Source organism: Heliangelus exortis, chromosome 7 (assembly GCF_036169615.1).
Source record: "Heliangelus exortis chromosome 7, bHelExo1.hap1, whole genome shotgun sequence".
Lineage (NCBI taxonomy): Eukaryota > Metazoa > Chordata > Aves > Apodiformes > Trochilidae > Heliangelus > Heliangelus exortis.
In genome coordinates, this window is record NC_092428.1 from 19,982,296 (window position 1) to 19,995,503 (window position 13,208).

General features: G+C 36.6%; 1 protein-coding gene across 2 annotated transcripts in view; it reads right to left on the reverse strand.

Annotated features, from left to right (window-relative positions):
• The window catches only part of GRID1 (glutamate ionotropic receptor delta type subunit 1), a 491,930-nt gene that overhangs the window by 206,342 nt on the left and 272,380 nt on the right, over positions 1-13,208 (reverse strand). For both annotated transcript variants that reach the window (XM_071749233.1, XM_071749234.1), the window contains exon 4: positions 4,401-4,606. In XM_071749233.1, the coding sequence (XP_071605334.1) occupies positions 4,401-4,606 (206 nt within the window). The remainder of the gene's footprint in view (positions 1-4,400; positions 4,607-13,208) is intronic.

Here is a 13,208-nt window from a genome sequence, read left to right on the forward strand (position 1 = left end):
AAAAATTGGGAGGGTTTGTTTTGGGTTCTTTTCTGGCCAAGTAGAAAGAAAACTACTTCTAAGACAAATTAACCCAAAATGGGAGGGTTTGTTTTCAGTTAGGCTTTAGCAACTTAATGATATTTTCTTGGGGTTTGATTATAATTATTATTCTCTTTAACAACAAGGAGTCTTACTGTATTGCAAATGTAAAAATAGCAGACAATATTGTATCTTGGAGAAAGCATAAGAAAACAAGAAGATTTAGAAAAAATAAGGCGGGTATAATTTAACTTGAACTATTTAAAGAAGAAAGTATTATTTTTGCAATTCTGTTACCAGCATATGAATCACTACAAGCTCTTTACACAAAGCAATTGCCTTCTAAAAACAGAAGAGGCATATTTTTTTCCCCAAAATTATTCACAAACATCTCAAGATGTTTATATATTGTACATAAAACAGATATACAGACTACCACTGAACATTTGTGATATTAATAAAGAAGAGATGTACAAGAGTATGAAATGCCAAGTGCAAGAAAATTAGTAATAAACTTTTTTCACTGTTAAATTCTGAAAAGTAAAGGTCTCTGCTTGCTATGAAAAACCATTTCATAGAATTGGTTTGTGGGTGCAGACTATTCACAATGCCATAAATAATCCCTGCAGCTCCAGCCAAGTAATAGGATGTCACCAACTGCAGAAGGGGAAAAGAGAAGGTTGGAGCATTGCTGACAAATGAGTGCCAACTGGAAATAAGGTACTCATCATTCTCAATGACCAGGACTGAAGGAAGGCCACAAACCAATGTGAAATGATCCAAAAAGCCTAAAATCAAAAGCATAATATCTATACTTATTTAAAGAACCAGTCAGAACTTTTGACATGAACTACGGTAAGAGAGAAAGAGAGGTCAGTCATTGCTTTTCAGGGCACAGACAAATTACTGCTGTTTAGCAAACAGTATTATTCTGGAAGTTTACAGCTTCAGAAATTGCAGCTGGAATTGCAGTGATTGAGATAACACCATTGCAGTGACACACGGTTTTAGTATTAATTTTTAATGCAACTCTACCACTCCCTTTTATTATTAAATGGTTAAAAAAAACCAAAAGCCAAACACAACTTTTTCTACTAGGTTAAACATGCAAATAGAATCATAGCATCATGGAGTGGTTAGGGTTGGAAGGGACCTTAAAGATCATCTAGTTCTGCTTTCATCTGGTAGTGACAGATCTCTGCAGTGATAGGGATATGTACTGGCAACCTTATTGCAGGAAGCTTACCAGCTCACCAGCAAGACAGACTCACAAGTAATGATACCATTTTCAAAGATGCACCTAAACAAAAACATTTTGGTTTTTTTGCACTTCAGTGAAACTGACAAAAAACACATAATGCTGAGTTAAAGGTTTGGAAAAGCCAATAATTCCCTCTCTTTCCAAATCAATAACCACATACAGCTGTGTTACAGTCTCCTATTTACTGGTTTCCAAAAGTAAAGGAGGATGACTGAAGTCTGTAAATCAACTGATACCACCTACAGCTTTACAGAAAAATCTCAATACATACCCCAAACAAACTCTATGTATTCTGTGAAGAGCAAAAACTCAAACCTCCTACAGCTCCGATACATCTGCAATAGCAAGCTTGAGAGACACTAAACTACAAAACCTCTTCTTCCTCTTAAAATAGTTGGTGTACAAAATCTAGAAAGTCTGAGTTTATTCAAGTAAATTATTTTTCCTGGTATGTCTTCAGAAGGACCCTTGGGTTATCCTGAACATCCTGTGGACTAATTCAGGAAAGGCAGCTGGACTAGGTGACAAAAGTGTTTTATCTAGTGAGCTCTTGAACACCCTGAAGAACCATGTCTCACTGACCTCTCTTGCCAAGCACTCACATTGTTTGATTGATCTCCCTGTTAGAAAGCATTCCCTGTTCAGCTGCTTCCCATGAGACCAACCATAATCACCTTAAATAATTCCTCCTCCTCCCATGTTTCTTCTCAAGTATTTGTATTCTCAAGTATTCTCCTAGGCAGGCTCTATATACCGTGACCAGTCTTCACAGGTCACGTTTTCCTATCCTTTTATAATTTTTGTCACCTCTCTGAACCATTTTCTATGTATTCATGTCACTGTGTAGTGTAGAGAGCCCTTAATGATAAAACCAAACCATTCAAATACAACTCTACTTGCAAGCAAAAAAATTATTCAGTGCTAAGTGGAAGAGGCAGGTGACATCTGGCTGTAGATAAGAGTCTCAGATCCTGTGTCTGGGCCAAAGAAACAAACTGAATAGCTGGAAGTAATACATTTCCTTCCCATTTCTGAATTACTAGCTTTTCTTCTTTTCTTTAAATATGTTTCCTTTCTATATATTTTCCACATAGTCTTCAAAATATAAAAATACTTCTGTTTTTACAAGCACACCTGTTAAAATTGAGACTGGGTTTGCATATATAAAATGAACAATGGCACCAAGTCAGGTGCCAAGTATCAGGGTTTTTTGCAGGTACAGAAGGGAACTTCTTTCTCAAAATTCTTAAGGAGACACTCACTTTCTTTAGATTAGGTTTGCTTTAATCCCAAAGTACCACTAGTCAGTATATAGCTACATAGTACTTACAGTATTAGTTACTAACTGGGGAAATTTGTAAACCCATTGAAGGCTTTTGCACTGAAGGCATGTTGTGAATGATGCATTTCTGTAAATTATGTAAGAATGCATATTTCAGTAAAGCTAAAAGTTGTTATTCCAGACTGCAATTGTGTTGTACATAATTAGTTGCACTCATTGACCGAGACACCAAGGAACTGCTGCTACCTTTAACTTCCCAATGCCACGTAAGCCCAGGTTCTGCTAGAAAAGGATTCTTCCCCACATCGTGCACCTTGTATCTAAAGCCTTTTGAGAGTTCCCTTCTAGATTTAAATTTTCTCATATAAAGCTTTTCTGAATCAATCAAGATTCAATATAGGAAGATTGCCAAATAAATTACTTTTCATTTCTGCCCACAGTTAAGCTCCTGCAGGGAACTGGAAATATATCAAGATCATTGGCCTTAATGCCTATAATACACACTGCTTTTAGGTGAAGTGAGTAGTAAAACAGTTTAACACATTAGCCCCTGCACTCAAGAGACCTGAAGGGTCCTGACAGCACACATACGTAACTCTTAGGAACATATTTGGAGCCTCATGCACTGAAAATGGACACACACTTTCTACCCAGCGTGGGTTTGAATAAAAGCTGCATTGATTTCTTTTGAATATCTGGTTTGCATACTTTGTCAGGACTCCTTGGAAAAGTAGGCAATGTGTATTTTTGCTGGAGGCCTGCTATGAACCCAATTAAACCACTAACTGAGCTGTGTAGAAGTCACCACACTTCGAGGGCAGGTGCTCCCTCATTCCTCTATTGAAAATCCCTATGTATGCACAAACACAAGAAGAATTTGCCTATGTACTTAGTCTTCCCAAGCCACCCATTTGCCTCATATTTATGATATAATTTACCTTATTAAATTAAAATCACCAATGAACGTAAATGAGAATTTACTTATGCTGATATGATAAAAAAATTAATGAGCTAATTTAATTTGCTTTTTTCTTTTTAATTTAGCAGGCTTTGATGCAGCAAAACTGATAATTGGAAACAGGTCTCATCAACATTTTAATTTCTTGGTTCAGTCTTATCCTTGCTTAATAATAATAAAAAAATAATTTAAAAAACCCTACATTATGGCCAAATTCTTAGCTAGTGAATACATGTAAACATATGCTAAGGATACAACTCTGGCATAAAAAGTAATGCAAAATAGTTCATTATTTAATATTAAAAAAGCTGGATAAACCTAATTAAAGCCAAAATTAGCCCACAGCATTAATTACAAGTTTGCCCAACAGCTACCTCCCTGTCCTAATTAGCCTCATTGATTTCAAGAAACCATTAAGAAAAAAAGTCAGATATATATTTCCTTCTTCATATTTGATAGAAAACTGTGATTCAGACATCAATAACTTGCTTTTTTAACATGAATTTGGAGATTTCCAGAGAAAACACAACTCTAAAACAATATATTTAATTTCTGTTAGACTATGGTAGATTTTCTCGTCACTTGTCCACCCAGAGTGGTTGAAATCCAGGTCAAAATTACTGGTGTGGAAGACAACCAGAGAAAAAGATTTGCCCTATAGAGCTGTCTATTGCAGTGAAAGTGCCCATCTGGCCAGTGCTCTCCCCCATTTGCATAAGGCCCAAAATATGCATGAGGTGGAGAATCTGATATTTCGTTTTTTGACATTTACCAAGCAGCATTGTCAAAAATTACCACTTCAAAAACGTGGCAAGGCATCACATAAGTCATCAAACATGCTCCTGAAATTTTGATGATAAAAACAACTGTGCACTGACCTCATTAATAAAAGTCTGGGCTCCCCGGGGACTTAGGAGCAGGATAGCCCTTCGCAATGTGTCCCGATAGCGGTTCAGCTCTTCTGTTTTCATGGTGGTGAAAAGGTTGGCAAAGACTCTGCTGATGTTCCTGTCCACTTTTTGTAATGATACATCAAGTCCCAGTCTTGAGGCCTGATCGAGAAAGCCTTGCAGTCCACGAATATCTGTAACACAGAAGGGGGGAAAAAAAAAAAAAAAAGGAAAAAAAAAAAAAAAAAAAAAAAGAAAAAGAAAAAACCACTGCATCAACCTTCGCCAATCAGGCAAGCATCACTAATTAGGTGGAAAAACACTCTTCTAGATTTTTTTTCCTGCAGTGCTGCCAGAAGAAGAGTATTCCAAACAGGCACATTCCAACAGTTCCCTTTCATAGCCAATGCCAGCAGGAAAACTCTATCAATTCCCTTTCCCCAGAGATCTCTGAAAAGAGCCAGCTCATGAATTTGGGTGGCTGTACAGACCTCCCCATAAGCTAAAGGACACAGCGTGTAACGCAGCACAGACAGACCCACTCCAACAATATCAAATGCAGAAATCCAGGAATAGATGAACAGACAGGGGGATAAATCATTCATCCATAAACTTCTCTCCTTCTAACAACTTCTCTTACCTAAGATCATTCCTGTTTTTTTCCCAAGGAAAAAAACTTACAATATCCAGAATGTACACAGCCCTCCTTTCGACACCTTGTTTTTCCTTTTCCTTTCCCATACGTAACCTACCTAACCAGAAATTTACACTTAACCTGTAAAACTATGAAACAGTACACAAAGTCCAAAGTCTCAAACTATCAGGGTATATAATTGTGTCCAAAAAAAAAAAAAAAAAAAAAAAAAAAATCAGTATGGGAAATCATGCAAACAAGCCCCTTCAAAACCTGTTGCTTTGAGCTCTGTCACTCAGCTTCAGGCTGATAGGAAAAAAAATCTGTTTTCCTAATCACCTCTGTTAGGACATTGACATGGAGGAACATACATTTCATATTATACTCATGAAGAAATCTAATCACTCAAACTGTGCTCTGTATTCGTGACTCTCAGCATTTTCCTGTAATAAACATCTGAGTTTTTAGTTTGTAGTGAAATTTAGAGCAAGAGAAAGGTCAAAGTTTATAATGAACTATGTGGCTCTCAGAATTAACAGTGACCTGATTGCAGCTGTACCATGTCTACAGAAGCTCTCAATTTTATCTGAAATATTAATAAACTTTTCTTGAGTATTTAAGACTCTTTCCTCACACTCATTTCTTGTAACTTTTATGATCAATTTTCAGCTTGTGGGCGATGCCAAATAGTATAATTTAGATTACATTTATTGTTCCTGTAATAAAACCACCTCTTCTGAAAACTTTTCAGTAACTGATCTAATGGTCTTTATAAGCTAAATTGTAACAGCTCCTGAGCGTTTTTGTTTTTTTTTTTTTAACCCTGGAAGTCACTCTTCAAATGAAATTCTAGGTATCAATAACACAGACACTGCTATAGAAAGAGGACTGAAAATTAGCCTGATTCAGTACAGTAGCAAACTGTGCTGCCCCATCTGGGTGGGCTCTGAGACCACACTCAATCTTGCTCCTGCATGGCCACAGAATATAGGTGACCTTTTTCTTCATCCCTCCCTCCCCCCACCCCAAAAAAAAAAAAAAAAAAAAAAAAGGTGAAACTTGACACAAATAACACCTTACAAGGATACACCAGTTGAAGATCTTAGCTTGTGGACAAGAAAACAGATAAATTAGAAAGAAACATCAGAAAGGAATAGAAATTATGCTGTAGTTGGCACATCCCTAGCTGACTTTTCACTGCCCTTTTAACTCAGGTTTAGCTGACACAACCATCACCCCAGCCAGCCCCACCATCAAGAAAGGTGGCACTCATGAGGATTTTGATGGTGACTTGTACAAACCTGTGGCAGTTTCCTCACACTATCACACAGCTGCTAGACTTGCTTATTGTCTAAAATCCTGCGTCACTGAGGAAAGAAGGGGGCTTATTGCTATGGAGGCATTTTTGGGAAATGCCAGAAGATTTTAGCACTTGTATAACAGTTAAATATTGCAGGTGTGCTGAAACAGTGAGAGTGACAAACAGCTATTGTGACAAACAGCTGTTGATTGCAGGTTAAAGTATTATATTTAAGTTGTCAAAGCTTGGATTTTTCTAATTTAAATTTAGTAAACTAGATTTCATTACTATACTAGTGCCCACTGTATGGATCCGTGGTACATGAAACACAAATATTTTTCTTTCAATGATGTTTAGTCCTTCAAAATTAATGCAGTGCTTGACAAGCAGTAAGAAAACTCCTTTTACCACTTAATAATGACTTGGGGTTTTGTGCAAAAATCTAAAGTTGCTACTGCACAATGGAAAGCCGTTTACAAAAGATTAACTGTACTGATATTGCTCCAGATTTTTTTGCCTTCTTTTCAACTAACCTGATGAGCTGCTGCTTAGCAATACTGTTGTAGACCAGTGCAAAATACTTGATGCACATTATATGACTCTTTGGACTTAGAATAGCAATTGTATTGCTTTACAAATTTTTCTCCCAAGGAAAATGGGTGATTTGAAAAAAGGAGAGGATTCAGGCTTTTTCCAGCTTGAGCACAAAGCAAAATTTGAGATGGAAGAGACTGTCCAAGCTCAAATGTACAACAAGAAGAATCTATCAGGTTTTCACAGACATAAGTGAACGTGAATTTTTTCAGTGTTGGAATTAGATAGAGCTGCATTTTCAAATGACCTACACCAAACCTTTCACTTGTATGTTTGAAGAGGGAAAAGTAATTAAGTGTGGAAAATAATCAGAACAGGCAGGAAATGCGGAGCTTTTGAGTTTTCTCATTTGCTGATTGTAGGCTCTACACCCTTTTTTTTTCCAGTGATAGCTTTATTTCACCATTATTTTGGTGATACATTTAAAGTAGTGAGAACAGTGTCAAGGAGACCTGAATACTTTCTTTACTTTAGTATTTATACACTTTCATAAAAATACATACACCTTTTCCAATATTTTAGGAACAATTTTGGGACATTTTTCCTTCCAACTGAAGACAAAAAGTACTATTTCTTACCTTTAATACAAAGATACTCTGCTTTACTGCATGCTTTATTATTCTTAAGACAGAATAAAATGCACATTCTAGGATTCACTGATCTGGAAGATAACCTGTAAGCACTCTGAAACAGGTTTCCTAAACCACTTCAGTTTCACGGGTTTCATTAATTTTATTTTACAGTGGTTGTTGTACCTCATTTTTGCAACTGCAAGTTGTTTGCATAAGAAATAAGTGAAAAAATGACTGGTGTGGCAAAGAGACACACATCCTGATTATTGACTCCTGCTGCATTGCAAGCTTCCTGAATGCATGATTTTAAATACCATCTTTGGGTACCTGCTACAGATAATGACCCACTTGAAGGATTTGAATATACTCTAGTATTTTAGAAAACTGAAAGTGGACATACTTCAGAAGGACCTTTTATTCTTAAGTTAATAAATAACAAAATTCTCTTCCTTCAAAGAATAGAGGGAAGATGACTATTTATGCTCCCAAAAGAGACTTGTTTTGTCCAAATCATCTTGAAGGTTTACTTTAAGCTAGAACTGAAATTTTCAGCCTAAAATGGTCATAGTATTATTTAAAATGTTCAAATAGACCAGATTGTATGATAGCAAAGTCTTCTACAGTAGATATGACTACATTAATATATGAATGTAAGTCCTTATTATACCTCAGTAAAAATGTGAAATTATATTAATAAGGTAAAATAAGGTAAATTCTTCACTTTTCTATTTTTTCCCTGTTCTTACAGTCTCTCTCCACCTACCACATTTCTTTGTCTCTGCCTACCATATTCCCACAATTCATGCTAAGATAATTGCTATCACCCAGATAATTTTTCATGAATGTTAGACTTTAGTTTCAAAACAATGTCTGTGATTTAGTCACCTAATTCCTAATAGGACTTAATTTCAAAAAGTTTTTGCTAAAAATCTTTGCTTCCTTGAACGCTTTTAGATATACCAGAACTCAAAATCTCTGCATTTTCTTTTTTTTTTTTTCCAAAGAAATTAAGTCAGTAACTAGGTAACGGTTATTACAGCAAGTACATACTACATACAATAAAAAGTACAGTAAAGCCATTAAATCAGATTTATTTTGGTTTATTCAGCTTATATAAGAACAGCTGTACCAGATGAGACCAGATAAGAAATTCTGTCAAGCTCCATAACCTGCCTCTGATAAACAGAGTGCAAACCAAGAGCAATCATGAAGTGATACTTCCTTCTATCATTCTTCCAAGAACAGATTGCAGTGCAGGGAATTCCTCAGGCAGGTGTGGTTTTAGTGTATTTCTATGCATTACACGGGGGTATTTCTGCACACCAACCCTCAATGTCTTTCTCTCCCATACAACAGCACAGTTACCCTTTAAGCCAACATAAACTAAGAGCATTCATATCAGTTCACCTTCATCTTTTTAACCTGGGAATTTTTGGGATCCCATTGGACTCTCCCATCCCCTTTTAACACCTTTCTGTGTTAGCTCTACTAATATTGATCAAAGAGAAGACAAGGTGCCAGCACTGCCTGACCAGCCAGGCACTATGTAATGCCACTCAGACCCAGGTGCTGCATAGCCTCTTCTCAAAGACATGAGAGAAAAGTAAGAAATCAGAGGTTTCTGGAGAGAATAAAGCAAATTATCAGATGTAAGCTTTATAAAAAACAGGGAACATTGATTTGCCATTTAAATCTAGATCACAGGCTGACATCTGACCACCTCTCCATAGAAACTAAAAATCTTACCATGTGTTTTGATACAAGCATTGGGATTAATCAAATGCAAAGATCTTGCAAGAACCCCTTGTGATATCAAAGGCTGAAGCCTGTATAATGGCTGCAGAAAATTTTTTATTGGACATTTATACTGCCTACATCGATTTTGTTATCAAGCTTTTAAATACTAAAAGGACTTCAATTAGAAACAAGGCATAGGCATTGGTGATTTTCACTCCTGAACAGAGAGGAAAGGGACAGAACACACCATAAAGCCATATAGATTACAGGCACGAACAGATATTTTCAGATTCAACTCATCATAGATGATAGACATCAGTATGAAAAATATTATAAAGTTACTCTGTTTGACTTCATACTTGGAGCAGCTGGTCCAGTCCAAAGGTAACTGGAGCTTTCCAGGGGGTCGAGAAGCACAAAGAAGCTTTTAAAGGCTACAACAGCCCTTTCACATTTAGCATGAAAGGTCAACTACAGGTCTCTCCTGATGGATTTTAACACTTAGTATTCAAAAGCACCAGAGAAATCACCTCAGGAAATTAATTACTGTTAGGAAAAATGTGGACATATGCTGCAATTGGTGTAAAAAGGTAATTCACTGAAGAACTAGCATTTCAATTCAAATCACCCATTTAATTCTTCCAAGTGCAATAAATGCAAACCTTTTGCCCAATGGTAAACCACTCAAATGAGCTGTAATAGCTTTCCATCTCACTACTGCTGATAATGCATTAAAATACTTCTAAAGACAGTATGCGGTGTTACTGCTCTATCTTCTTATGAGACAAAAATAGATGTATTATTAGAAATTTTGCTGACATGCATTGTAAGCTTAAATGAAATACTCCTTTCAACTAAATTAATTTTAATTATTGCATGAAATTACTGACCCTATTTGTTATAGCTGAGCACAAGCAATTCTAAATATCCATCCACCAGTATTTTAGGAAAATATATCCTTCTCCTGGAGGTCAGAGTGCACCTTGCTGAAAGCCATACTATTTTACATAAACATCTGAATTAATAGCATCTGTTTAGGATTGTAACCCGGTTCTGTTTTAGAACAAGTGCTGTTGTTACTGTTAAGGAGTTGGTACTGCACAAAGTTTTGTTCTCTCACTTTGACACATGAAACAAGTCCTTCACATGTAAGACAAGCAACCCTAAACTAGGGATAAGCAAATGGAAATAAGTGCATCCTGGAACAGGCCAACTGTGCAAAGGAAATGCCTCAAACAGAGAGGAAAAAGTTATCTCTTCTCATTCCGAGAAAACCAGAAGCTTAGAATCCAACCATTCAGCTTAGAATCTAAAAATTCATTCTGTACATGTACAGAGCTGTGTCCAGCACAGAGAAGGCAGAAGCACATCCCTTTGCTTTTAATAGGTTGCTAAGTCTCCAACTTTAAATACTGCACATTCCAATCTCAAGAGAGGCAGCAATAAAATTACTGCAGATACAGAAATTATATTCCCCCTTGAGGAAAGGCTACTTGTATAAAAGATCTTATTCTTTTATACATGTAATAATAATACCTTGCATTTATATATTACCTTTCAGCTAAGGATGTCAGTGTATTTTATAACCATCTGTACAGTATAATATACACTACAAACAAACACTACAGGAACTAGTTGCTGTTATGACCACTTAACTACATGTCAGCAAATAGTAATTCAACTTTCTATTGAAGAAACATTCTCTCATGGGGTATTTAGGCAAGTCCAAGTGGAAGCAGGTGCCCTGGGCACACGAGTACCAGAAGTGCTGCCAGAGCTGCCAGCTCTCACTTTGTTAGTGCCATCTATGGACTCCTTTTCACCAAGGAAATGGGAATGCTCTTTAAAGTTACTATTTCTCAACCTGTCACAGATTTTGGACAAGAAAATCCTTACTCATTTTGTCTCAAGTCTTCTACACTGCAAAATGTAGATGTCACTTTGGCAGAAGCCACAGTTTCACTCCATGGCTTGCATTTCAGAGTCTTCAGTACAAAGAGGTACAGGGGAAGTGGAGAGCTGCCTTGTCTTGAGCCTTACTTATTATTGCAGCACTCTCTGACTGAGTCAGTGCCTGGCTACAGCTATCAGTAAGGTTCTGTGTCACCACACCACTTGCACCAGACAGACACCAGCTCACGTGGAGCCTGAACGTGACACTGAGCTGCACAGAACCCACCTGGCCCTGGCAAGCCTGAGCTACTTGGCCAATATTTGGTTGCTTGCTTGCCAGCTAAGGGCAATGGTGGCATATTTTTAGCTCAGAACCCAGGAAGAAGGACCCCCTGGCCAAAATTTATTTTACTTGAATGATATCCATGAGGCTGTAATGAGGAAGGTGGTATCTTAAGCCTGATTTCCTTGGCTAGCTGTTTGACTCAGTGTGCATTTTCACATAGTCACAAATTCAGAAGATTAGAGAAATTATGTATCCTTCTCTAATATCCTATTTTTTAAAAGACCATTTTAGCAATACAGCCTCCATAAAACTCTGCACAAAAATGCACAAGGATACAAAAATCAATTACAGGCTCCTCTATTCTCCAGCATTTTCTGTTACAAGAAAGGTGAGAAGGATCTCTACTACGGTAAAAAAAAAAAAAAAAAATCTCTTGGAAGGAGCAAGAGTGAGTTGAAAACAAAAACTAAGCTCATGCCACATATAATGACCATCAATTAGTACCTCTTGTAGGAATATGCCAGTGACAAACAAAAAAAAAAAAAAAAAAAGAAAAGAAAAAATCAATTGCCAATTATTCATTTGCATTATGTCAACTACTTTTACTACACTCGGAAATAGAAGTAATCCTGTCTCAAACAACATGACTGAGGAAAAAAAAATGAAAACAAACAAAAAGCACCATGCTAGAGAATAAAAACAGGAACGTACTTATATTTTATCATCAGATAAAACCTCCTCGGGCATCTATTATTTCCATGCTTTTGGAAGACAGTGAGTAATAATCACTGAAAACAAAACTGGTAACACTAAGGTGGTTAGTGACAGAAGATTCTCCACTCATATTGTTAACAGAAGTAATACACTTTAAAAGATTGAAAAATTAGATGGTTTAGGCCTAAGTCCTAAAATATTCAAATGTGTATTTATTTTCGAGTGAGAAAACTCTTCCATGTATGAAAACTCTCAATATATGTGTTCACATAGCTATTACAGACTCTGACCTATTCCTATGATAATTCAAGATAAACACTTTAAATGCATAAAACACACTTGCCCCTTCCCAGAGGTGAAGCCTCTTTCTTATAACAACAATTTAGAAAAGCAAAAAGCTTCATAACTTTTAACCAACCCTCCTGTACAACTTTCCTATCCAAACAACCCTGGTATTTTAACAGCTTGTGTCCATGACTGAATATCTGGCCTTTGTGAAGGCACTGTAAACTTGCTCCTGATGACTTGTTTCACATGTGCTTAGACACAAGAGCAATTACCCAGGTTTCACTGAACCACTCCATTTGAAAATTAATAACCATCTGTAACAAAAGCTTTTCTCTTTTCTTTACCGTATTTCTATAGTGAGACAACAAAGAGAAATCTTTAAGGCTTCGGAAAATAGCTTCCCCTCATTAAAAACTCAGCTATAGAAAAGGACAAAGGGAAAATGAAAGCATTAAAGCTACACAGACTTTTACAACTCCATTAATGTGTCCCACAGAAATTCAATTACAGTACCGCATTTGAAAAAGAACATCCAGGTACAGTAAGAGAGTCCCTGTGTTTACCAGTCAAAACCATCCCCAGTTTGGCCTCAGAATAAGTCCCAAAAAATTCCAGTTGCAACTAAACAACTAACTAACTAAGAAAGTTACTTTGAAATCTACACTTAGAGATACCAAAGTACCTGGACAAGGGAAACAAAACTTCACAATAAGAAGTTAGAAGTATTCAGGGATTCCAGTTTACTTTAATTACATTAAGGGGGTTTGTTTACATACTT